The sequence below is a fragment of the Lontra canadensis genome, unplaced genomic scaffold, assembly GCF_010015895.1.
Source record: "Lontra canadensis isolate GAN:19392208 unplaced genomic scaffold, GSC_riverotter_1.0 scaffold59, whole genome shotgun sequence".
Classification (NCBI taxonomy): Eukaryota; Metazoa; Chordata; class Mammalia; order Carnivora; family Mustelidae; genus Lontra; species Lontra canadensis.
Window position 1 is genome coordinate 8,657,990 of NW_022631053.1, and position 24,507 is coordinate 8,682,496.

Genomic DNA, 24,507 nt, shown 5'->3' on the forward strand with positions numbered 1-24,507 from the left:
TCATTCAAAGCAGGAGGAAGAAAAAGAAATCAGAGCACCTAGTGCCCAGCAAAGCAAAGCAATACGATAACACCTATCAGTTGGTTAATGTTTTATATAAATATTACCTTCTCTCCCTTAACTCACAAGCAGTTTACAGGAATGGCTGTTCTTTGTGGTATGAAAACGAGGATGCATAGATGTTTCCAAAATAAAACTTAAAAAAAAAATAGGACTAATTTAAAACCATGGCACAAAAATGTTTGAAACTGACTGTAAATAAAAAAATAACACTTCACAAAATCCTCTCCCGGCCAATTGTTGGGAATTTTCAAGAAGCAAAGTGCTCTGACAAAACATTTTTAGATAAACCTTATATCAATTAATAAAGGTCATTTTAACCTTTTTATACTCTAAATTTTCTCAAATACAGTACACAATATTTTTTATATATTTTAAGAGGTTATTGAACATCACTTAGCTGCTATTATTATTATTATTGTTATGATGGAGGTAAAAATGAACAGACCCCCAAATAAGAATACAGAACATGGGCTTTGTTTTCCAGCTGAGCTGATTTCAAAACACAACTCTGCTACATACAAAGCAGTATGCCTTTATGTATATATTTTATTTCTTTAAAACTATTTATTCATCTGTGAAAAGGTGGAAATCAAAGAAAGAAATGCATGGATATTGTGAAGATTAAGAACAATGATACATGAATAGCAATAGCACAGTGTTTATAGCACAGCGCCTAGAACACGGTAAAAGCTCAAGAACTGTGAGTTCTTGGTTTTCTCTAATGCGTAACAGTTCTTTGTTGACGACCAGCTGCGGTGGGTGCATTTACATACTCCACAGTCACTAGAATTTGCACCTTGCTTTTTCTCTCTGCCATTACCCAGATTATGAAGTCATTTCTTTTGGTATCACTTTACCTGTTTTTAATAGGTATTTCATTACACTCTTATTTGCTGCTTCTCATTTGCTTTGAATTGGACAACCAGATTAATGGAATTTATTGAATTTCTTTGAAATTTAATATTGGTCTTTCGGTTTTGGACATCAGAGTCTTTAGTTTTCTTAAGGTTCTGAGTAAAATGTGACCGATGTAGAGTGCCCTATCCTGTGAGTGAACAAAATACGTGAAGGTTTAATATATTATCATGACACTATATTCTCCCTGTGATATACTGATTTATAAGAAATATGTATTTTGCTATTCAGATGACCAAAATCTCTTTCTCAGATGTATCTGGTCTTCATCTATATGTCCTGAAGATGCTTCAGAGACATAAAGGTGAAATGGGTGTCTTCTTATTAATAAAGATGACTTCTGAACCCTACCCAAGGGTGTGGAACTGGCTGCCAGAAGGACCAACCATGTAATTAGAGGATTGAAAATGTCAGTGCCCTCCATCACCTCTAGGGAGGGGAAAAGGGCTGGAGTTTGAATTAGCCAATGACTTAGCCAATTGTGGCTATGCAATGAAGCTTCCATAAAAACCAAATGGACTGGATTTGCAGAGCTTCTGGGTTGGTGAACACATGGGGACGCAGGGAGAGGGGCAGACCAGGGGAAGACATGGAAGCCCCAAGCTCTTTCCCCATACCTTACCCCACATATCTCTTTATCTGGCTGTTGATTCATGTCCTTTAATAAACTGGTAAATATAAGTAAATGTTACCCTGAGTTCTGTGAGCTGCTCCAGCAAATTGATTGAACCTAGAAAGAAGGTTGTTGGAACCTCCAATCTGTAGTCACATGGTAGAAGCCCCAGTAACAGCCTGGGTCCATCTCAACTGGGAAGTGGAAGGCAATTTTGTAGGACTGAGTCCTTAACCTTTGGAATCTGATACTATCTCCTGGTAGACAGTGTCAGAATTGACTTGAATTCTCTGATACCCAACTGGTATCTGAGAACTGCTTAGTTGTGTGTGGTGGAATGGGAAACACACCCCCTTCATGGGTACTTGGAACTGGTACCAGGAACCCTTCAAAGATTCTCCCACTGCCACCTCTTTCAAAAGCGGTCTTATGTCATCTGGCATCAAATAGAATGAAAATAATAAGATTAATGAATTGTAAATAGAGAGAATCAGGGCCAGAGAAAGTAGAAGGAAGAAAATGTACTAACTGCTGGGACAACTGTAACTGTTGTGATTTTAACATGACACTTGGCACAAAGCCTCCTGGCAGCAGGGTGAAAAGGAAATGTGTTCAATGATCCAGTTCTTATTATCAGAATGAAAGGAAGCATTCTGATTTGGGTGAGACCTTATATAGAAACACACAGTTTTTGTCCATTTCGCTAACATTCCTTGTCCATTCCTTGGCAAGTAATTGCGGTTATAAAATACAATATGCTGGTAACCTTTGACTTTTTCTTCTTTAGTTCTCATATTGCTTCTACCTTTGAAGAAATTAGTCTACATTTTACCCTGTTCCATCTATTGCCAGGTCTCCAGCCTGCATTCTTGACCCTTACAAACTCGATTACTATTAATATTCCAATCAATCTCCTTGCATCCAGTTGTCCTGTTTGTCAAATTCACCTTATACACTTCTACCAAACGGATGGTCCTAAACCAACATGTTCAAGTAGCAGGATTCAAAAACCTTCAGTTACTCCCAATGGCCTCTGGAAAAAGTGTAAACATTTCCAGTGGGTATTCAAGAGCCTTCATAATCTCATTTGTCATAGATATCCTAAATATACATATCAATTATATATATAAATTATACATACAGATATATCCCATAGATAGCTATATATATCCTATCAAATATAGGATAAAATATATCCTGTATTTTATTATCACTCCTCATCCCTAACCCTCCAACTCAACCATCCTTTCTCATCAGTGTTTTGGCTACATCACCATGCTTCCCACCTCTACTCCTTTACTTACGTGACATCCCCTCCTAAAGTCTCTTTCCCTTCTCTTTCCCACCTATCCAAAACTTAGTTCTGCTTCAAGGTGGAACTCCATTCTTCTCTCATGAAGCCTTCCTGACAGAAAGTTCCTGTTTCTCTCTCCCTCACTATGCTACTGTCAATGCCAATGGGTGGGTGCATTCCAAATTTCTGAGACCCCTTCAAGGGGCCCATGGGGCCACAGCTATTTTTATAATACTAAGATTGATCTGTCTTCTTCACTGTGTTAGCATCTGCAATGATGGTGCAAAAGCAGTTGGGGGGGGGTGGGTAACATTGCCTGAGTCTTCGTACTACTCAGCGGCAGCACCAAACTCTACTAGTGGTCTTTATACTCTTCAGCACCACATACGGTAGAGCCACTTCCCTTAAACATGTTCTTCATGAAGCTGTAACAACGACTAACTAAATTAAATCCTGACCCTGGAGTACACGGCTTTTCAATACTCTGTGAGAAGAAATTGAAGTCCCCATAAAGCACTTTCTGATGCACACTCAAGGAGGATGGTTGTCTGGAAGAAAAGTGCTTGTATAATTTTTGAGTTGCCACTTGCTTCCACAGATACCACTTTTACTCGACAGATGACTGACACAAAATTGAAGTTATCTAGACTTGGGTATTTGGCAGATATTTTTCCAAAAATGAACAAAGTGAAACTGTCATTTCGGGAAAAACAACTGACAATATTTACTGGTAATGATAAAATTCCAAGCAAGTATTAGAATTTAGGACAACTTGTATTCACCACTGTGAATTTGACTTCCCAATATTCATCAGCATTTCTGATGAGACTGGGTGTGTGTTAACAAATGTCATTTTTTTTCATATTGTATAATGAAATGGGTCAACATTTGTAAGAGCTGCTTAACTCAGTGAACCAATATTTTCAATTATTCTATGCATGTGATAAAAATTATGCTTGGGTAAAGATCCATTCAAAATGCAAGGCAGGCTTTCAATATACAAAAAGTTTGTCAATATGGTTTCACATTCTACAACCAACCTTTAAGATGCTTACAACCTGCCAAGTTTTAAATTGGTATCAAAGAAGAATACCCACAATTACCTGAAAAGATTTAAAAACTCCTCTCTTGGGGCGTCTGGGTGGCTCAGTTGGTTAAGCATCTGCCTTTGGCTCAGGTCATGATCCTGGAATCCTGGGATCAAATCCCACATCAGGCTCCTTGCTCCACCAGGAGTCTGCCTTTCCCTCTGCCCCTCTCCCTGCTCATGCTTTCTCTCTCAAATAAATAAGATCTTTAAAAAAAAAAAAAATCTCCTTTCTTTTCTGACTACCTACCTGTGTAAGGCTGGATTTACTTCATATACTTCAACCAAAACAACATATTGCAATTTTTAACTGCAGAGGTAGATATGAAAATCCACCTGCCTTCTCGTAAAGAGAGTTGTAAAATACATAAAATAATGCCACCCTTCTTACTAATGCCTGTTTTTGTTTAAAGAAAACAGTTATTTTTCATTAAAATATTTTATGTTAATGTATATTGGGTATATCATTGGTTATGTTTAAGTAAATTAATATATTTAACTTTTTTCAGTTTTAAGTTCTATTATAGTAAGTATCAATGTATCCACATAAAAAAAGCTATTTGGGGTCCATACTTTAGTAAGAGTGTCAAGCATAGGACTATGAAGCCTTTAGAACCACTGTTTTATACTATTCATTCTGGCTCTTAATTTTGCATTATATAAATTATAATAATAGTATGATAAAATACCTATATAATATGTCATCTTACTATTTTTATGTATACATACTATCATTTTTATTGGATTATAACAATGAGGGAGAGAAACCTGTTTTTTGGTTTAACCTATAACCCCTAGGAAAATAAGCCAATAGACACTTGCTAAATTGACTTGAGATCACATTCAAGTCGAAAGTGTTTAACAGAACCATCTTATTCAAGTTTTATAAAGGTTCAGTCTCGTTGGTTTCTAAAAGTTGCGCCACGTGGCTTTGAAAATTTAAGACCACATTCCATCCCAAAGCAGTAGTCAGGTTCTATATTCCATTAATGTTTTTAATGGTTATATTGTATTCCACTGAAGTAAACTATTTCCCTCCCCTCTTGGCACATAAGGTCCCCACTACCTGGAACGCCTCCCTTTCCCCGCCTAACTTTCCCTGTCCTCCCCAGCTAGCTTAGGTCTCCTCCTTTTATACTCTCAGAGCACCTTATATTTGTCCTTATAGGTCACCTCTCACAATTTTAATTGTGTAGTTATTCATGTAATTATTTGATTAATGTCTGTTTCTCTCACTAGAATATATGCCCCAAGGGATATTTCAGTGATATTTCCCAATAGTACTTGTTTAATAGGGTTATAGAAATATTAAGTGGATAAATATTATTAAATAAGTCAATTGAAATTAATTAACCCTTTATTCTGTGATATTTTGTAATGTTATAGATAAAGCAACAGCAGGCAGCTGACAGGGGTGGGGCAGGATTCCATTAGCCATCACAGAAGAAATGAAATTTTTTGATTTCTCCTTTTTAAGGAAGTGCTTAGAGAACAGATGGTGGGTGGCAGTGGGAGACTGTGAAAGTCCAGGGAAGAAAGGCAGTGAGGGACCTAGTCTGAGGGGGTAGCAACAGAAATGAAGACAAAGGGACTGGCAAGCCATGACTTACACTTAGACACAGCAGGTCAGAAACAACATCAGGAGGATTCCGAGGTTTCTAGCTTGAGCAGCTGAGAGGATGGTGAGTATATTTACCAAAACGCACAAAACTGGAAGGAGAGCACGATTAGGAGGGGAAGACTCATAAGACTGAGATTTCTGAGTGGAGAGATCAAGGACTGAGGCTGAGACTGTAAGTAGAAACCTGGGAGCTGTTAACACAGAGTTCTGTGGTAACTGGAGCTAAGGGAGGGAGTGTGAGGAGAGCCAATGAGAAAAGATGAGCTTGGGAAATCTGACCGACAGGAAAGGCTTGGGGAGACCAGGAGGGGAAGCAAGAAGGTAAACAGGTGGCCAACCGTAAGATTATCTTGGGTTCCTTCCCCCTTCACTTCCCAGCTGTCTCCCTTCGTTTCCTCTTCCCACACTGCCCACCTGCCTGGGACCGTCAGAGTGGTCCACTAACTGGACTGCTCGCTTGCTTCTCTCCTTCCAGTGCCTTCTGCATGCTCCAGCCAGACTGCCATCCTATCCAGCTGCACTGTCCAACACTACTAGCTATTAACTACTAGCCCGCGGAGCTACTGAATTCACAGGAATTAAAATTAAACAATTAAAAATTCGGTTCTTCTGTGTCACTAGTCACATGGTAGGGTAGGTCATCGGCAGGACATGACCGCTGGTTGACCCTGGACCTGGACCCCAGCAATCAGAAGCTCCTCACCGACTCCTCTGTCTTTGGAATGTGCATTCCATTCGCCTTCCCTGCTCCGAGAAGCTACCCCAAGGCCATAGCCTTGAGATAGTGATGTGGAATTCAGACCATCTGGTCCACATATATGACTGAACACAGTTAAGGCTCTATATAAACTTCTAAGATTCTGGCAGGTGGTGGGGGTGTGGGGCGGTGGTGGAGATCTAACTGCCTTGAGGCTGCCTAAGATAAGCCTTATAAGTTCCCTTGCTTATTAAACCTACCACCTCTAGATCTGGAGTGGCCTCTTTCTTCAGTCTCTCCTTCCCTTCACAAATGGGGTCAGTTTCAGATTGTACTCAGGAAGGTCCCGAGGAGGTTTTGAATGACCACCCCACTTCAAGGGTCTCCAGAGCCAGACATGGCTAGAGGGCTACGGTGTCAGACATCACAGAGATAGCACACTTCAATCATCACAGAAAATTCTGTTGGGCAGTGCTGCTATAGCATTGCTTTGTCTTTTCAGCTCAAAAGTTTAAAACCTTGATCTTTGGTCCAATACTGCTACATTCGGCCTTCAACTGTCTAACTTCATCTCCTCCCACTACCCTAGATCAACTCTACACTCGATACACACTGGACACTCCTTACTCATCCCTACCTCCAGTCACGGGTTCATGTGGTTAGGAAACCTTCCTGTACTACAGCCACCGTGATGGTCAGGTTTGTGTGTCAGCTTGGCTAGTCTACAATACTCAATTATGCAGCTGAACACTAATCTATGTGCTGCTGTGAAGGTATTTGGTAGATGTGGTTAACACGTACAGTCAGTTGACTTTAAAGGAAAGGTTATAATAATGACATATTTCTATTATAAAATGTATGATACGGGGTGCCTGGGTGGCTCAGTCAGTTAAGCATCTGCCTTTGGCTCAGGTCATGATCCCAGGGTCCTGGGCTCTCTGCTCTCTGCTCAGTAGGGAGCCTGCTTCTCTCTCTGCCTCTGCCTCTCCCCCTGCTTGTCTCTCTCTCAAATAAATAAAATAAAATAAAAATAAAATGTATGATACAAGCCATTAAAAAAGAACACTCTTAATGACTTAAATTATCTTAAATATTTACATCACAAACTGGTAACTAAAGGAGCAGCTGCCCTATAAAATGTTCAGAGCCTGGCCAACTGTTCAGGTGGGACACTGGTCTTCTCCTACCCTGAGACTGGGACTTATACCATTGCCCTATGGTTTTCTGGCCTTGAGATTTGGTCCAGAACTCACATCATTGGTTCTCCTGATTCTCAGGCCTTTGGATTGAGACTGAAAATACGCCACTGGCTTTTCCTGGGTTTCCAGCTTACAGATAGCAGATCATGGGACTTCTCAACATTTGCAATCATGTAAGCTAATTTGTATAATAAATCTTTCTCTCTCTTGCTTTCTCTTTCTCTGTGTGTATATATGTATGCACACATGCATCTCTGCACATGTGTGTGGAACAAAAAGTCTGGCAACTTTCTCACTAAATGCTCCCACAAAGATCATTGCTTTTACCCGGGATTAAAATAGTTCCAATCACTGAACACTACATTAGAAACTAATGATGCACTATACATTGACCAAGTGAATTTAAATTTAAAAAAATAAAATTAAACTAAAATATTTCTTAAAACGACAACAAAAGGAAAGGTGATTCTCCTCAATGATCTGGGTGAGACTCACCTCATCAGCAGATCGTCTTTAAAAAAAATAAAAATATCCTCAGGCTTCTCTGAGATAAAGAAGTTTTACCTTATGGCCTGTAGCAGCTACACTCCTGCCCCCGAGTCTCCAGCTGGCCCTTCCTGCCACCATGCTCTGTGCATTGGACCCCACACTGCATAGACAAATTCCTTCAAGTAGATCTGCTTAATAAATCTCTGTTTATAGGGGCACCTGGGTGGCTCAGTGGGTTAAGCCTCTGCCTTCGGCTCAGGTCATGATCCCAGGGTTCTGGGATGGAGCCCCGCATCGGGCTCTCTGCTCGGCAGGGAGCCTGTTTCCTCCTCCTCCTCTCTCTCTCTCTCTCTGCCTGCCTCTCTGCCTTCTTGTGATCTGTCTGTCAAATAAATAAATAAAATCTTTAAAAGAAAGTTCCTTTAAAAAAAAAACTCTGCTTACATATAGATACAGATATATACATACACATATGTACACACACAACTGAATGTGCATATACGTGTGTGTGCGTATGTATATATCCTACTGTTTTCTGGACTGGAATACCTTTCGGTACAGATTTCAGCACCTGGTGAAATGGACCCTTTAGGGCTGAGCCATTTACCACGAGCGCCTTCAAAATTACAAATGTGACTTTTCAAAGATAATGGTTCTTAAACGAGGCTGCACGTTAGAGTCACCTTCGTAAACTTGTTACAAACATAGGCAGGTTCTAACTAGGAGCAAGATTAGCATCAGAAGGCCAGCTTGGACCTTCACTTTTTAAAAGAGCTCTCTAGGGAATTCTGAGGCACAAACAGAGCTGAGAACCAGGATCCTAACCGAACTCCTCCTGACTTTAAGTGCTGCTGGAACTCCTCAAACACCGCACACTGCCTCATGATCTTTCGTTCAAACAACTCATCAGCATCAGTTGCAGGACTGACATTTGTCAGTTATGAAGACACTGCAGTGCGTAGGGGACAGAGGCAACAGTGGGCCCAATCTTGGCCTTGAGGGGAAACACTGAGATATACTGATTGGTATTCCTTGCAGCACATGGATTAATAAATATTAAATGAATGAATAAATGAAAATTTTAAAGCAAAATTTAGTGAAGCTGATGGTGGTTTATTCAAAATAGTGCATAATTTAAACAGCTCTTATTTCTAGTTCAATTGAAAATCCTATTAGCAAGTGTTGGTAAGTGCCTGACATATTTATTTATTGATAGACTGTACTGTTGGTATTTTAGAACATTGCTGAGTAGGATTAATTCTCACCCCACGGATAATTTGGCAGATGCCCCATGCCTATAACTACTTTCCTCAGAGGCCTACGTCAAAAACGCCTCTCTGTGCTCTTCTAAGGGGAACAGAACTGACTCCTGATGCCAGCACAGTCTGAGCTCATTGGAAGGGGAGGGGAAGGGGGACGGCGGGGCTGATCGACACAGGGCTGTGGTTACTGTGAGGCTGGCCAGCCCTGTACCTGCAATCTGTGTGGTCAAGTATAAACGTCCATAAATGTTAGATGAGATTCTTACTGTATTATTATTTTATGAATATGCTTTTAAGATGGCTAAAATGTTTTTCCATCACTGTGCAGTCACGGAACACCCCAGTGAAGGAATCTGCTGATTTTTCTGCTTTTTCACAAGAGGAGACTGAGGTCCTAAGAGAAAAAGAGACTGGCTCACAGGGGACTGAGAGCAGAATGGCACAGGCACAGAGGGCTTTTAATTCCCCAGAATGCCATCTTGAGCTCAGCTTCCTGGGGGACTTTCAGAATGACTTTCTTTTTCAAAAAAGAAAAAAAAAATTTTTTTTAAGTACAAACACTTTTCAAAGTCTCAGAAGTACCTCCTCTCATTCACCTCCTCTCTCCTTCAACCTTTTTATTTCACAAGACAGTATATTCACTTTTTAAAAACACTTAAGACTACCGAAAAACCCTGAAATGCTAGTGATACCATTAGTACCCCTGAATGATCTGTCAAATGTCTCATTATGTGTTTTTATTTTAAGGGATTTGGACTTAGCAGTCAAATTTTACTCCAGCCACAAGTATGGTCTTGACTTGATATATTCTAATTCATACTAATATTGTAAAGATCTATATTATTGGTTTGCTCATTATAATTAATGAAAATGTTCTTTGGTAGTTATTAAAATCTGTCAGGTCACATTAATCTACATTTCAAAAAGTAACTTGGGAGAAGGACCTGTAAATGCATTTTCCTTTTAAAAGAGCCATTGGAGTTTTCTGGGTAAAAGCGTATCTTACAGTGTTTGGTTTGGTTTTGATTTTTAAACCAGAGACAGACTTAAGGAATACATTTGAGGCTTATAGTAAAGATGCACTTTTTATTGTTATTTGTCAAAATAAGGAAAGCTAGGGTTAACTAGTAGGACTTCAGAAATAAAGGGATTTTAAATCATCTTTCCAAAGCCCATAAGCCTTCCAAATTAATTACAAATTCAAAATATGTTGCGGGGGGGCGGGGGGCAGCTACAGTTGAAATCCCACAGGTCTCTCCTTTTCACTTTTCCAGGAATCCTGTGAATTCATTCTGTGTATAGATTTCTGCCAAGTTCTGTGTTTCTCTTTAAATTTTTATTACAACTTCTTCCATTACTGCTGTTTTTTAGGTCATGGCCCAGTCAGGTTATTTACCAGCAGACTCTCAACTTTAACTCAATTCTTTTGCTTCTGTGGGCTTTTCTGGCCATTATTGTGGCATGCTTCTAGATGACTTATAATCAAATGAGTTCCATGGTAAATACTGATATCACATCTTTGTTCAGAATGCCCAGGGCTCCCTGCTTTCCTCATGCCTGTTTTTGTCAAATTAATTTTGACATTTCCCCAGATAATGGATAGCTCACTGAATTTCAAAGGGGATACTTTGTGGGGCAAGAATTCACAAGGCATTTCAGTCAAGGCTTTCTGAAAATAGGAGAATAAAAGCAGTAGAACGAACACTGTTATAAAGAGGAAATTTGGTTGATGATGATGATAGGTTACAGGAGGGGAAAAAAAATAAAACAAAAGCAACTCAGATTCATAAGTGAGCCACATACAACTTACTAGGGTGGGATAGCCAGAAACATCCTGTCTTTCTCTCACTCCCTGCTTGCCTCCCACTACCAAGTCCTGCTACGCATAAAACATCTATGCCCTTCCTTCCTATTCCCATTGACGTGTCCTGGTTCAAGCACACATCATCTGCATAGGCTGTTACCCAGTCTGTCTACATGTGAATTCCTCCAAGGAATACAGTACTTCAAATATGAGCTGGTCTTTCTACTGAAATGAAATGTCTGCCTATATATATATATATACCTTTTTTTTTTTTAAGATTTTATTTATTTATTTGACAGACAGAGATCACAAGTAGGCAGAGAGGCAGGCAGAGAGAGAGAGAGGAGGATGCAGGCTCCCTGCTGAGCAGAGAGCCCGATGCAGGGCTCGATCCTAGGATGCTGGGATCATGACCTGAGCCGAAGGCAGAGGCTTTAACCCACTGAGCCACCCAGGCGCCTCTGTACACCTTCTATTCATGGGTCTTAACACTGTATTTTGCAACTCCATCCACCAATTACTATCATCAAATATTTAAATTTGATATCATATTCTTGCCTAAGTGTTAGAATCCACTACCATGTTGATTTTCTAGGATCAACATGCTGCCCCTCTGCCCCCCGCCTTAAAATTGTGCACCCGGAACAGTGGGCGGCTTTACTGATAATGAGCAGGAGAAGCCTAGTACTTCCTTTGTTCTGGTCAAAAAGGTATGAATGCAACCTAGACTTGAATTAACTTTTTGACATTATTATTACATGCTTGATTCATAATAAGTTTAATTAGGCCAATACCTAGCCTTTTCACATGATCAGTCAGCCTCAGCTCTTACAATCTGTACTTAGGCAGCATATATTTGTGAATTAGGGAGCAGGAGCTTACTTTAATTCATATTGATTTTTGTCTCCTCTAGGAATTGATTTCTAGCCGTTGTTTCAGTCTTGGTAAGATCAATTGCCCAGATAAGTATACTCTCACTGGGTCCACATTTCTTCATTCTGTATCTAAATGTAATCTTTTTCACACTGTTTGCTAAAATCAAAACACACAAAAATGTGTCAACTACACTTCAATTAAAAAAAAACACAAAAATGCCCGTGGCTTTCCCCTGTTCTACCATTATAACCACCTCCAATTAAAAAAAAAGAAAAAGGTAATGTACTCAGTTTGACATGACTTATTTTTATTGAAGTTGCATTGGCTCCTGATGACCTTTCCTTTTTTAACATTCACAAACCATCTGCTTAAAAATCTCATTCTGTAATATTCCTGGAGATTAATACTCTAGGGGCATTGTCTCCATTTATCAGAATTCAGTCTATGTCCAACTTCTACTCTAACCCTACACCTTCTGGAAAACTGTTATATTTGTCCCTCTACAATTCTGGAACTTGTCCTGGCCCCCACATCACCTCCGGATTCCCAACTGTGGTTCCAGGAGCAAATCACATGTCCTTTGAATACCCTGGTTGACACATAATCCTTCTAGCTAAGAAGTTTAAACTCATTTGGAATAACGACATGCCTTTCCACACTAGTTTTATGCAGCCTGGGCTTCTATAGCTCTCTCTCCTAGGGCTTGAACACAACCAATCTAAAATAAATAAATAAATAAATAAAAATTAAAGGAAAAAAAGACAAAAGAAATATAGAAGCTGATAAGTTCTTTCCCCCTCTGTTTTCTCATACCATTAAATTGTCTTCCTCAAGTTTTAGATTACTGCTTCAAAATCTAACACAACTCTAAAGTCAATCTTTCTCTCTTTCACTCACCATGCTAAGCAATTTTTCCACAAGCTTCCATTCAACACATTCACTCCGGACTTTACTTTTATTCTTAACTTTTAGTAATAGTGGAAAAAATAAGATTGGGATATTCCAGAGGATTATGAGCACGGAATGATAATTTTGTTAACTCTAAGTTAAACTGGCCGTAGCTGGTCTGGTCCAGCTGGGCCTAGAAGCCCAGTCATCATTGATGACTGTTTCTCTGGAAAAATACATTCTGCATTCCACAGAAGTGACTCAGAAAGAAATCTCTGACGGAGACTTTGCACGCTGGCCTATTTTTGCTCCTACCCTCCAATCCTAACAAATCAACAAATGTAGCTTCTGAATCAGCCACATAAAGCAAACGAGTAGGCAAAGTATACATTCCCTCACCTTTCGCTCCTGAATGCATGAAATGCTCTCAAAGTTGAAATACCAGGTGAATTCCTACCATAGCAAATGGGCCAATTCAGCTATTCTTACTAGCCTATCTTTGGTCTCATTTCTTCTTTTGAGAGTTCTTTTGCCAAATCCATGTTCCTTTGTTTGGTTTCCTTATTTGGGTGAGTTCCTTTTCTCTTTTAGTTTGGTGAACTTAGTGCCAAAACCTACAAAGCAAAGCCATCCTATTTCTTTGTAGAAGACACAACAGTACAAAGCCAAGTAAAGAAATGCTTTATTCCCAGTCTTCCAGGTCCTGAAGATCCTGGGATCTTGAGGCAGACCTTGGGAATTTGGTTGGGTTTCTGAGATTAGCCAGAAAGATCCTGGACTGCCAGTCTCCCTCAACAGCCCCAGCACCAATTCATTTACTTCAGGGCCAGTTAAGCCAGAAATAACCAAAATGAAGTCTGGATTTCTGAGGGAGGGGAGATGAAGATGAAAACAGACCCTGGAAGCCATTTTGAAATAAAACTTGACCGATCAGGGGTGCCTGGGTGGCTCAGTCGTTAAGCGTCTGCCTTTGGCTGGGGTCATGATCCCAGTATCCTGGGATAAGCCCCGAGTCAGGCTCCCTGCTCAGCGGGAAGCCTGCTTCTCCCTCTCCCACTCTTCCGGGTTGTGTTCCCTCTCTTGCTGTGTCTCTCTCAGTCAAATCAATAAATAAAATCTTTAAAACAAACAAACAAAAAAGTTGACCGAACACGTTGAAACAAAGCCTGAAAACAAAACTATGCAGACCTCTGGGCAACTGGCTCTGATCATTCTTTCATACCTTTCATACTCAGGGCAAAGGAGTAAGGTTGATATTCACCTTATTCTATAAGTCACTTCCAGACCATTAGTCCCCAGTGTTCTTGGGGTAAAAGCAGCTCCTCTTCGGTCCATGCAAGTAGCGTAAACCCCCAGAGTTTCCCAGAGCCTATCATCTCCTACCTGCTAGCTGCTGCTCCTGGTCCACTGAAAATCTGGCCCCTGACTCACACTTCCCTCTCCATTCCAAGTTGTCCCTCATCCAGAAGGACATCTGTATCCACCGACATGACTGAGCCACTTTGGCTCCTTAGTAATTTGACCCTAGTGATGTTCTCCTTTTCATTCACTAACTTCCATGGTCTCACCCTGGACCTTATCACTTGAAAAATTCTCTTTCCAAAACCACTTACTCAGGTATCCCCCTTTCTGACCATAACTAACATCTCCTCCTCATTTCACAATGCCCTCAGAGGCACCATGACTTTTTCTAACCAATCTGTAGATGCGCGTTTCCTTCCCTCCCCTCCCCTCCTTTTGAAAGGTTACATTTCCCAGACTCATCGTTTCATCAGTATTACCAGTATTCTGCACTTTCCATCTTGACCATCTAGCAAAATCCCAACTCAGGCAGAAGCCTGCTCTCTGCTTTCTTGGTGTCTGAGCGACCTGGAGAATCCACAGTAAGCAGGCTGGGATTGCTGGAATTCAGGCTCACCAGCCCCACACAGGCCCCCACCACTACCCAGGCATCCTCGTACTTTTCTGTTTTCTAGGGCAGCATGGTCTTCTGCTCCTCTGTCTCTACAGGACTGCTTCAAAGCACCACCCGCCGCCCCACTCCCCCACCACCCCAACATTCCGTTCTCTTCACTCTCAGCGGTTGAAAGTGGAAGCTGTTGGATAAGAACTCCCTCTGCTTCTCTCCAACAAAGCCATAAACCAGCAGCATCCAGCTGCTGCTCCCGTATCTTTAGAGAAACTGCTCCTCCCATCTAATGTGGACCCTCCACATCTATAAACCATTCCACAGCCCATCTCAAAGCCACTCTTTTCTCATCAATATTTAAATCTGTTCAGGGTTCCATCCGACAGGAGGGTATCGTCTCTGGTTCTCAGTCTCCTCCACTTCTTTCTCTCTCACCCTCCATCCCTTCAAAGTCAGACTCCCGGAAAGAGAGTTCAGGATTTCCTATTTTTTTTTTTCTCCTCCTTGTTCCATAATCCACTCCAAACTGGATTAGAGGGGCACTCCCACCACTCCCCAGAAACAGCTCTATATAAGGACACCAGTGACCCTAATGCTTTTCCAGTATTGGTTTAACTCACTGGTTCTTAAATGAGGGCAATTTTGTCCTCAGGGGACATTTAACAATGTCTGGGCATATGCGGTTGTCACAGCTGGGGACAAGGACCTTTGCATCCCATGGGCCAGGGCCAGTGATGCTGCTAAACATCTTAGAGTACACAGGAGAGCCGCCACGAGAGAAATCCAACCCAAGATGTCAGTGGTGCTGAGGCTGAGGAATCTGCTGACTGAATCCCTATGCAACACCGAAAACTACTCACCACGTCATCTGCTTCTCAGCTTCTATTCTGCCATCCTTCAGGTTTCGCTCCCACCTCTCCGGTCGTCTCCTTTGGCAGCCACCTACTGATCCCTGAGTCACTAGCCCTCCTTTCTTAGAGATTTGAGCCTGCCTCATCCTCAACCTCTCCAAGACATTTCTTCTGACATAATTCTTGGGGATTTCCACCTCCACCCTCCCAGCATCCTGTCCCTGCAACTCTACCCTGCCCCAGCCTCTCATTCCTCTCATTCCAATGCTCAGTATTCCAGACCTTGTCTGTCCTGGTTACTGTAATCCCTCCCTTAGTCAGAAAATCCTGACTCTCCAATCATATTTTTCCTGTTCACTCTCTCCAATACCCCAACTGCAAAAATTATCAAACCCCACTAAGGTCTAATTGTCCTGATCCTACTGCCTTATCCTGCTCATGTCCCTGGTGCTCTACTCTCTTGCAAACACCTTAAAACTCTCTTAGCCCTGTCTTGCTTCACTGAACCGGCTTGAAGAAACCCCCAAATTGCCTAAATCAAACTTGTTGTCTAATGTACTGCTCCCAAAACCGGACTTAAGTGGGAAAAGCACACACCTGTCATGACAACAAACCCCAGGTGGGTTCACTTAGTGCTGCCAGGAAATCATACTACATTTCCCAGAGCTTTCACTCTCAGATGACGGTCTCATACCTTCTCCTCTCTCTTTAGGTCACTTACACTCTTCTTCCTTCCTCAGTGTTAGTTAATGTCTTGCTTCTCGTTTCACTGGTAAACAAGAAGCAATCAAGAAAATACTTCAGGGGCACCTGCGTGGCTCAATCATTATGCCTCTGCCTTCAGCTTAAGTCATGATCCCGGTGTCCTGGGATCAAGCCCCGCATCGGGCTCCCTGTTTGGTGGGAAGCCTGCTTCTCCCTCACCTACTACCCTTGCTTGTGTTCCCTTTCTCACTGCGTCTCTGTCAAATAAATAAATAAAATCTTAAAAAAGGGGGAGAGGGGCGCCTGGGTGGCTCAGTCGTTAAGCATCTGCCTTTGGCTCAGGTCATGATCCTAGGGTCCTGGGATCGAGCCCCGCGTCGGGCATCCTGCTCAGCGGGGAGCCTGCTTCTCCCTCTTCCACTCCTCCTGCTTGTGTTCCCTCTGTCAAATAAATAAATATTTTTTTAAAAAACTTCAACAAGCTCCTACTAGGAAGACTATGGAACTAATTCTACTTGGGTCCCAATACACTGGTTTTCCTCCTACTTGTGAGAATAAATCGGGCCACGGGGTTAGGTGGGGACGGTGCAGTAAGCGGAAGTTGCCACAGGGAAATCTGAGGTCTGGGGGGCAGCCACCCACTGCCACTCGCCCTGGCAGGGGACACTCGCCACCATCCTTGAGGGCCACCTTCACGAGCCAGTGATAGGACTCCTTGAAGAGAGTCTTGGCAGAGCACAGGGGGTCTGCAGAAGTCAGTGATGATGACATCAAAGGCATCCTTGTTCTGTCTGATGAACTCAAAACCATCGCCCACGTGTAGGGTCAGCTTGGGGCCGCAGCCACCCACAGCTATGCCTGGCAGGAACTTCCTAGAGACCTGAACAACATCCTTGTCAGTCTCCCACTGGACCACAGGCTGACTCCACAGAGGAATGCTTCACCCTCTCCTGCAGGTCACCCCCGTCTCCAGCCCCGATGAGCAGCACCTGGCAGGGGATGGGGCGGCTACAGAGGGGCAAGTTGGTTATCACCTCCCGGGAGAACTCGGCCCCCTCCGTGCACTGGGTGACGCCGTGCAACACTAGCACATTGCCACAGCGCTCACTGCAGAAGACAAGGAGAATCCAGGCCAGGCTGCAAGGCAGGAGGAGAAGGGCAGCAGGAAGGGACCAGCTCCGCCCACTGCCCGTGCTACAGCCTAACCTGGCCAGGGGTAGGGGCAATTCTTGCCATCTTCAGACTAAATTAAAAAACTTCTCTTCGTCCTCATACATAATAACACCTTGTTCTGCATTCATGTTTAGAGAAGGAAAAAATAATTGGATGTGTTATCTAAATGCTGTGTTTCCCATTCGTCTTCTCCCCTACTGTATTCAGTCCTCTCTAGTTTTGTATCCCACTGCTCAGCTCAGACTTCTCTTGTCAAGGCTTCCACACTACTAAATCCAAATTCCCATCCTACCCAGCAGATCTGGTCATTCCCTCCAACTTTAAACCTTCTTTGGCTCCCAGGACTCTCCTCATTTTCCTCCAACCTCACTGCTCCTTCTTCTCAGCCTCCTCTGTGGATTCGTCCTCAGGTCCCCTGACTTGTGAACACTGGAGTCCCCAGGGCTCCATCCAGGGTCTCTTCATCTCACCCCTTGCTGGCCTCAGTCCGTGGAACAGATTCAAACACCACCCCTGTGTGGACAACCCCCACATCTCTAGCTAGACTGCTCTCTCTAACTCCACACCTGTATATTTTACAGCATACCGACATCTACGCATGGATGTCTCAAACTTCACGTGCTGGAAACAGAATTTTTATTTTCCCCTGTGTATCCTCCCCTCAAACTGCTCCATTCATAGTCCCCCAGGGTCAAAAACCTTGAGTCATCTTTGACTGCTCTTTCCCGCACACCTCAGGTCTGATCTGTCAACAGATCCTATTGATTCTACCTTCGAAACATACGAGAATTGGAGCATGTCTCACTAACACCAGAATTAGCACTCAGGACCAAGCCGCCACCGCCTCTCACTTGGGTTCCTGAGAAGTCCAAGCGGTCTCCCTGCTTCTGCTCCTACGCTTCTGTAATCTATTCCCAACACAGCCAAAGCGATCCTGTCAAAACACAGGGCAGGGCAGTCAAATCATTCCTCTGCTCAAAAGCCCCCAGTTTATCCCCCAAAGGCTCACCCTTAATTGATTTCCCAACTCATTCAGAATAAAACCAAAGTGTTCACAAGGGCCTATGAAGCCCCACTATCCGTTATCTTCACCACATTTCATTCTGCTCATCACAATGGCCTCCTTCCTATTCCTCAAACGTATCTCAAACTCCTACCTCCAGACGTTTGTCTATGCTATTCCTTCTGCCTGGAACACCCTTCATCTAGATTTCCAAATAGTTTTTTGTAGCACCCCTGCTTTCAGGTATTTTCACCTGTCCCCTTCTGCACACACCTTTCTGAGATATGCCCTGACCATTCCATTTAAAACCACAGCCAGCCCCCGCCCCGAACACATACATATAATTCTTCCTTTACCCTTCTCTAAAGGACTTAGCATGTCCTAAGATCTTATTTATTTTGTCCTTTATGTCTCCCCCACCAAAACGTAAGCTCCAGAAGTACAGGGATGTTTTTTCTACTGTTCACTCTAGTGCCTCAAAGAGCAGAGTAGTATTTTAACTCTCGGGGATCGTATATATTTCCATCTAGTTAAAGACAATCTAACGTCAATTTCAGGAAATCAACAATATTTTCTGCAAAGTAGTATCTCCCCCCAGAAAGGGAACCCAGTTACACAAAATCCCAAACAGGATAACGACTCCTCAGACCTCCTTTCTGCATAGACACAAGTGTGGAACAAAGGGGACCCCCTCTCCCTCCACTCTGATCCTCCTCTTCCTAAGTCTCTGTCTTGACTTAATCTTTCTAAATCCTATAGTTTCTCATCATCTTCCCTGGTTTATCCTATTATGACCCTAATACTCTTAGGCGAGCCTAAGCTCTTATCATTTACTGCAAATTTGGCTGAAGCCAAACTAAGGAAAACAGCATCAACTGGCAAGAAACAAGAGGTGGTTAGAGTCTTCCTGCCTCTAAAAGCCAGGAGATTTAGACATAAAGCCCGAGTTCTGGAAAGGATGGAAAGGGGGCTCTTATTAGCAAGACTCAGATCATAAAATATAATTCTTTAGCCTTTCCTTTCCTTCCATGTGCTTTTGTGTTGACATCAGCCTGGTTTCCATCCAGCTAGCTACAAGCAGATTCCCCACTGCTTCCCTGGAGTTCTTCCCCACACCCCATTCCTCCTGTGCACCCAAGTTCCTGGGTCAGTACCAAGAGAGTCAGGGTCTCTAGAAAGAGCCCTGACCATCACTCAACCGTTCCCCTACTCTTCCTGCACTCCTTGGGGCTTGTAATCAACCTGGGCTCCTCTGGGCCGGCCATGACTGATGAGCCCCTGGCCTCAGGTCACCTTTGCTCTTAAGCAGACCTGAGAGTGAGCGCACCAGGGGAAGCCTGGGTTGCCCGACTTCGGCATGCTACCACACTGCAGGAAAGCCTGTACCTGCTCCACTACTGTGTTGGTGGCTCCCCAGCCTCGGTTCTAACTGAACTGCCTCGTTCTGCAGCCTCTGCTAGTCTGAACTCAGCAAGGTTATCTGGGTAACTGATATCCAGTCCCCAGACTCCCTTTGGCCAAATCCCTTCTCCACAGTCCAATCCTTGTCCTCATGAACCTAGCCTGTCTTCACAGCCCGTGTCCCTAAATGATGGCCACCCATCACAGGGTTCCAGAGCATCTGGCTATGTCACCGTTTCCTTCACTAGATCCCCCTTGAACTAACTGCTTTGAAAACTACGATAGGATTAATTATAGTTCATCAGCACAAGGGAACAGAAGTTAGAGATAACAATCATGTCAGAAAGGAAAAAAAATAGCATAGAGCCGTACACCGTAAACCTTCACCATGCTGTGTGTCCATCATGTCTCAATACACCTGGAAAAACAACAGTGTGGGACACCATTCAGGATAAAATATTAAGTTAATTAAGCAGATCACAAGCAGATTTTCACTGCGCTTAAACAAAGAACCAGGATCGAGCTGGTTTCCTACCACTACGAGGTCACCCGGTTACTCTCTGTGGAGCCAGCATTTCACCAGGCCCCATTCACTGGGAGCCCCATCCACACATCCACACGTCCACACGTCCCCTCAGGTGGGGCTGTGTCCAGCTGGAACATGTCCCCAGCTCCTCACAAGCAAGAACACGGGCACCCGACGTCCGTCTCAGCTTGCCCCCGGGCAGTTCAGAGAGTCAGGCCCAGCCACGGGGCCCCCACTGAGAACCGGCCATGTGGGGGCTTTGCGGCCGCGTTTATCTATCCGTGATTTATGCAGTCCTGACAGCAGGCCCGGCTGGGCCTGACGCATCGCCACAGACACCTGAGCTGCAAAGGACAACTTTCCCGTGCGTATCGTGCTGGGAACCAAGGTACTCAACCAGCATCGCTCGCGCGGGCCTGGTGTCAAACGAAAGAAAAACAGAAGTCCTGAAGGAAACAAACCAATAATGATAAGCGTTTTGTTCTCCCCGTTGGCCAAACTGTATAAATACACTCCGCTGAAAACACGAGGCTCTTGATCCTTCTAAAATCCGAACTAGCTGAGGATAAAGCCTGAGTAAACACCGTCTACGCCTTGCTGTGTTTCCGTTCACCTCAGCACACGGCAGCTGCTGCTTCCAGATGCCAGATGGAGAAAAACAGAACGCTGATACCTCGGCTCCTTTTCTTCTTCTCCCTCTTCTTTCTGTTTGCAGTTTCGCTTTGTGCCACGCTCCCTCTGCTCCTGGGTTTGTGCTGGTGCCCCTGGTTTGGATCTGAATGTTTGGTTTGGACCCACATACCTGGTTTTGTCCTGGCATCTGCCCAATCCACCTGCCTACACACGAGAGCCGCCCGTTTTCACGGATGCTGTCGCTTTCTGCCTCCAAAAAAAGGCTTCCCTTGCATGTCGTGCCTGATTCCCTCGGGGACTCTGTTCTCAAGGCGCCTCACGCGCCTCCTGTTTGTTTACCAGGGAGGCAGCAGTTTGGGAAAGATCTGTGTAGGGAGGAACTGAGGCAGGGGCCACAGTGATGTGGGGAGGAAACGCAAGCAGCTGTGGACACAGACCCTGCCGACGGGGGCGTGCAACGAGCATCAGAGGTGCAGATGTCTAAAAAGCACAAGAAAATCAGAGACTCCTTCCTTAAACACGGTATGAACTCGCAACTAGATAAAGATAATAACCGGATACAGAAATCTTGTCTCAACCGCACATTTAAGGAAACCATGCTTCACCAAGTCTCCTGTGGTCTCAAGAAAGGGCTCTAGAGATCACTGAGGCATGACAGTGAGAAAGAAAAATATGGGGAGTTAGCCTAAAAATCTCCTTTCAGCTTGGTGTTCTCAGACCCATCGTTAAGAGAAATCTCTTAAAACATCAGTGTATCCTGTGATCCTCAAGTTCTACCCCTCGTTATTCTTAGACTCACCAGCCTTCACCCCTTGCAAAGGAAAACGAGGTAGTCAAGAAGCTAACACTGAAGGTAGAAGAACATTACTAGTGTGATTACCAGTGTGGACTATCTGTTGCAAAGACCTCGCTGAGGCAGGCCAATCTCAAACCTCCTATAAGACACTAAAACCTGTTTTTGAGAAAAATACTTTTATTTTCACACAGGGAACCAGTGCAAACCCTATAGGTGCTTGCCAAGCACATCAGCACTCTACTGCACACAGCTCTTTGTAGATTAGAAATAGTGCTTGAAGAGTATCAACGTGCAGCAGTTAGAAAATAAAACAAAAAAGGGCCAGCTCCGGGAGTCTGTATCAATTTCATATTCAAATGGGAAATATCTGCATCAATTCTGCTTTGGGGTTCTCACTGTAGAAGTTAGGAAAAAAACCCACAAAACTGCCCTGCTACTTTAACTAAGATACAGGATACATTGGTGGGCATTCGCAATTTTCCTTCACTGAAAATCTCATTGAATGTAACAGGGAAGTCATTGAAGACGTGGTCTTTCTATTATATCCAAGTGATTTTCACAGTATGCGATCTGCTAGTACGCCACAGGAGTCCCACACTGTGAAATAAAATGGCATTGCAGATACAGTTTCATGTGCAATCCCTTTTCAGTCCAGAGCACTGCCTGGTTTCCTTACTCTTTGCTGAATTTAGTAAGTAATCCATAAAGAATGAGTGAGAAGAAGAAAAGCACATAATGAGTTCTCTCTCACTCGCTCTTTTTTTTTTTTTTTTTTGTCTTTATCAATAATACAATTGTGCTCTGCCAATTACTGGTGTGGCAACTGTATGTCTCACTTTGAAAATAAGCCAAAAAAGCCTTTTGCCTTGCTGAAGTGGTAGACAAGCCATTTGCAGCAAGGGGCAAAAATAAGTAAATCTAGGTGGATCCTGGTGTGCTTTTCCTACACATCTGGTGCAGTAATACGGTACGTGAGTCAGAGAAACACTTCTTCCCATCCCTCTCTTCAAACGAGCCTAATATAAAATCTATTTGCTAAGGACATTCTGCACGTGGCATCCTATGTGCTTAATTTTCTTTAAACAAGGCATTAATAAAATCACAGTAGCATCTAATAAGATTTTTAATTCCTTGAGGGTGAGAACCATGGCTAATCTTTAATGAGCCTAATTTAGTGAAAGCAGTTAGTTCCCCCGTTGGTAGGAACAACCAACAAAACAGTCCCAGCCCTACGAGATACATCTATAAAGGTCATATGACTGACGGCTGCATAGTGAAATGGGAATCAGACTGGGCAATGTACCTGTATGTGCTCAAGGGAGACTGGTTTCCAGAGTCACTAACAGCAGAAACTAACAGCAAAGCTACCCGTGAATGGAGGAGGAGTTTTGGAAGGAACGATGCTACTTCACTGCAGAAAGTACAAAACAGTATGAAGAATAAGCCTACGGAGCAGGACACCAAGACACTGTAGTTCAGGAACCCGTTCCCCACAGAACCAGAGCTTTAAATACACAGCTCTGCCACTGAGACCTGTGCCACATCCAGAGGCACTGAGGGCAAGATTTCATGAAAAACCTTCTGCATTTGGTGAGAATGGAAGAGGCAGTAGTAGTACTTACAAACTCTGGGGTTCGGAAATCAGGCTGACTTTCCAGCGCTCCAAAACTGGAGACAGCTGTCTGCTCAATGTTGTCCAACCCTAGAAATAAACAAAGAAAGAAAGCATGACTTTCACTGGCTCATAATACTTTTCTGCTTGTGAATCAGCAGCACCGGTGTAACAACTGTATCAGCACCTGTGGCACACCTCCCAGGTTATGGGACTTAACCCCCCCCAGGTAGCAGGGCCACTCAAGATCTTTAGGAGCTATTCCATCTACTGGACAATGCCATGCTTGTAGGATACTCCGTCTTAAAATGCTCGAGACTAGATCAACTACGGAAAATCACTTAGTTTCCACTTGGAAGGACACAGCAACTGAATGTTGTAAAACTCTAGCTAAGGAACATTTTAGCCTATTAATGTTCTCTCTTCAACTATATCTCAGAGAACTGATGTGGAGTCATTTGGGGTAGCAGTTTTCTGTTTTAAAATCTGTTGACGAGCACCATCTGGGAGAAATATACTGGGTGCCAAATAAAACTTTCTAGTAGGTACATTTTGAAAATGAAAAACAAACAGGTAAAATTAATTTAGTAATATATTTAACTTGATATACCCAGATCATCTGAACATGTATTCAACATAAAAAATTATTAGTGAAATAGTTTATTTTTTTTTTTTTTATCCTAAGCCTTAGAAAGCCAATGTGTATGTTATAGTCACAACACATTTCAATTTGGACTAGCTACATTTCAACAGCTTAATAGCCACATGTGACTAGGGGTTACTGTGTTTCACAGCAGTGTAGGAGGGGAAAAGGAACCAAATCCAGAAGCTGGGTTGTTCTGCAAGCACCAGTCTCACCGTGCCCATAAGTTCCTGATATGAATAAAAGGAACTGGTCCAGATCAAAAGATAAGAGAGAAAACAAGACAAAACAACCATTTGCAGTCTGTGCTTCCAGACAGGATCTGGGCTTGAACAAACCAGATGTAGAAGACTTAAAAACAAACTGGGGAAATCTGAATATTGATTAAGCATTGGATTATATTAAGGAGTTATTAATATTGATAAAGGTAACAATGTAATTTGGACT

General features: G+C 43.0%; 1 protein-coding gene and 1 pseudogene across 3 annotated transcripts in view; both read right to left on the minus strand.

The window, feature by feature from the left end:
* ANO6 (anoctamin 6) overlaps window positions 1-24,507 on the minus strand; it is a 182,849-nt gene that overhangs the window by 85,712 nt on the left and 72,630 nt on the right. For all 3 annotated transcript variants that reach the window (XM_032876974.1, XM_032876973.1, XM_032876975.1), the window contains one exon: window positions 23,428-23,507. In XM_032876974.1, the coding sequence (XP_032732865.1) occupies window positions 23,428-23,507 (80 nt within the window). The remainder of the gene's footprint in view (window positions 1-23,427; window positions 23,508-24,507) is intronic.
* Window positions 16,846-17,911, minus strand: LOC116878909 (annotated as a pseudogene).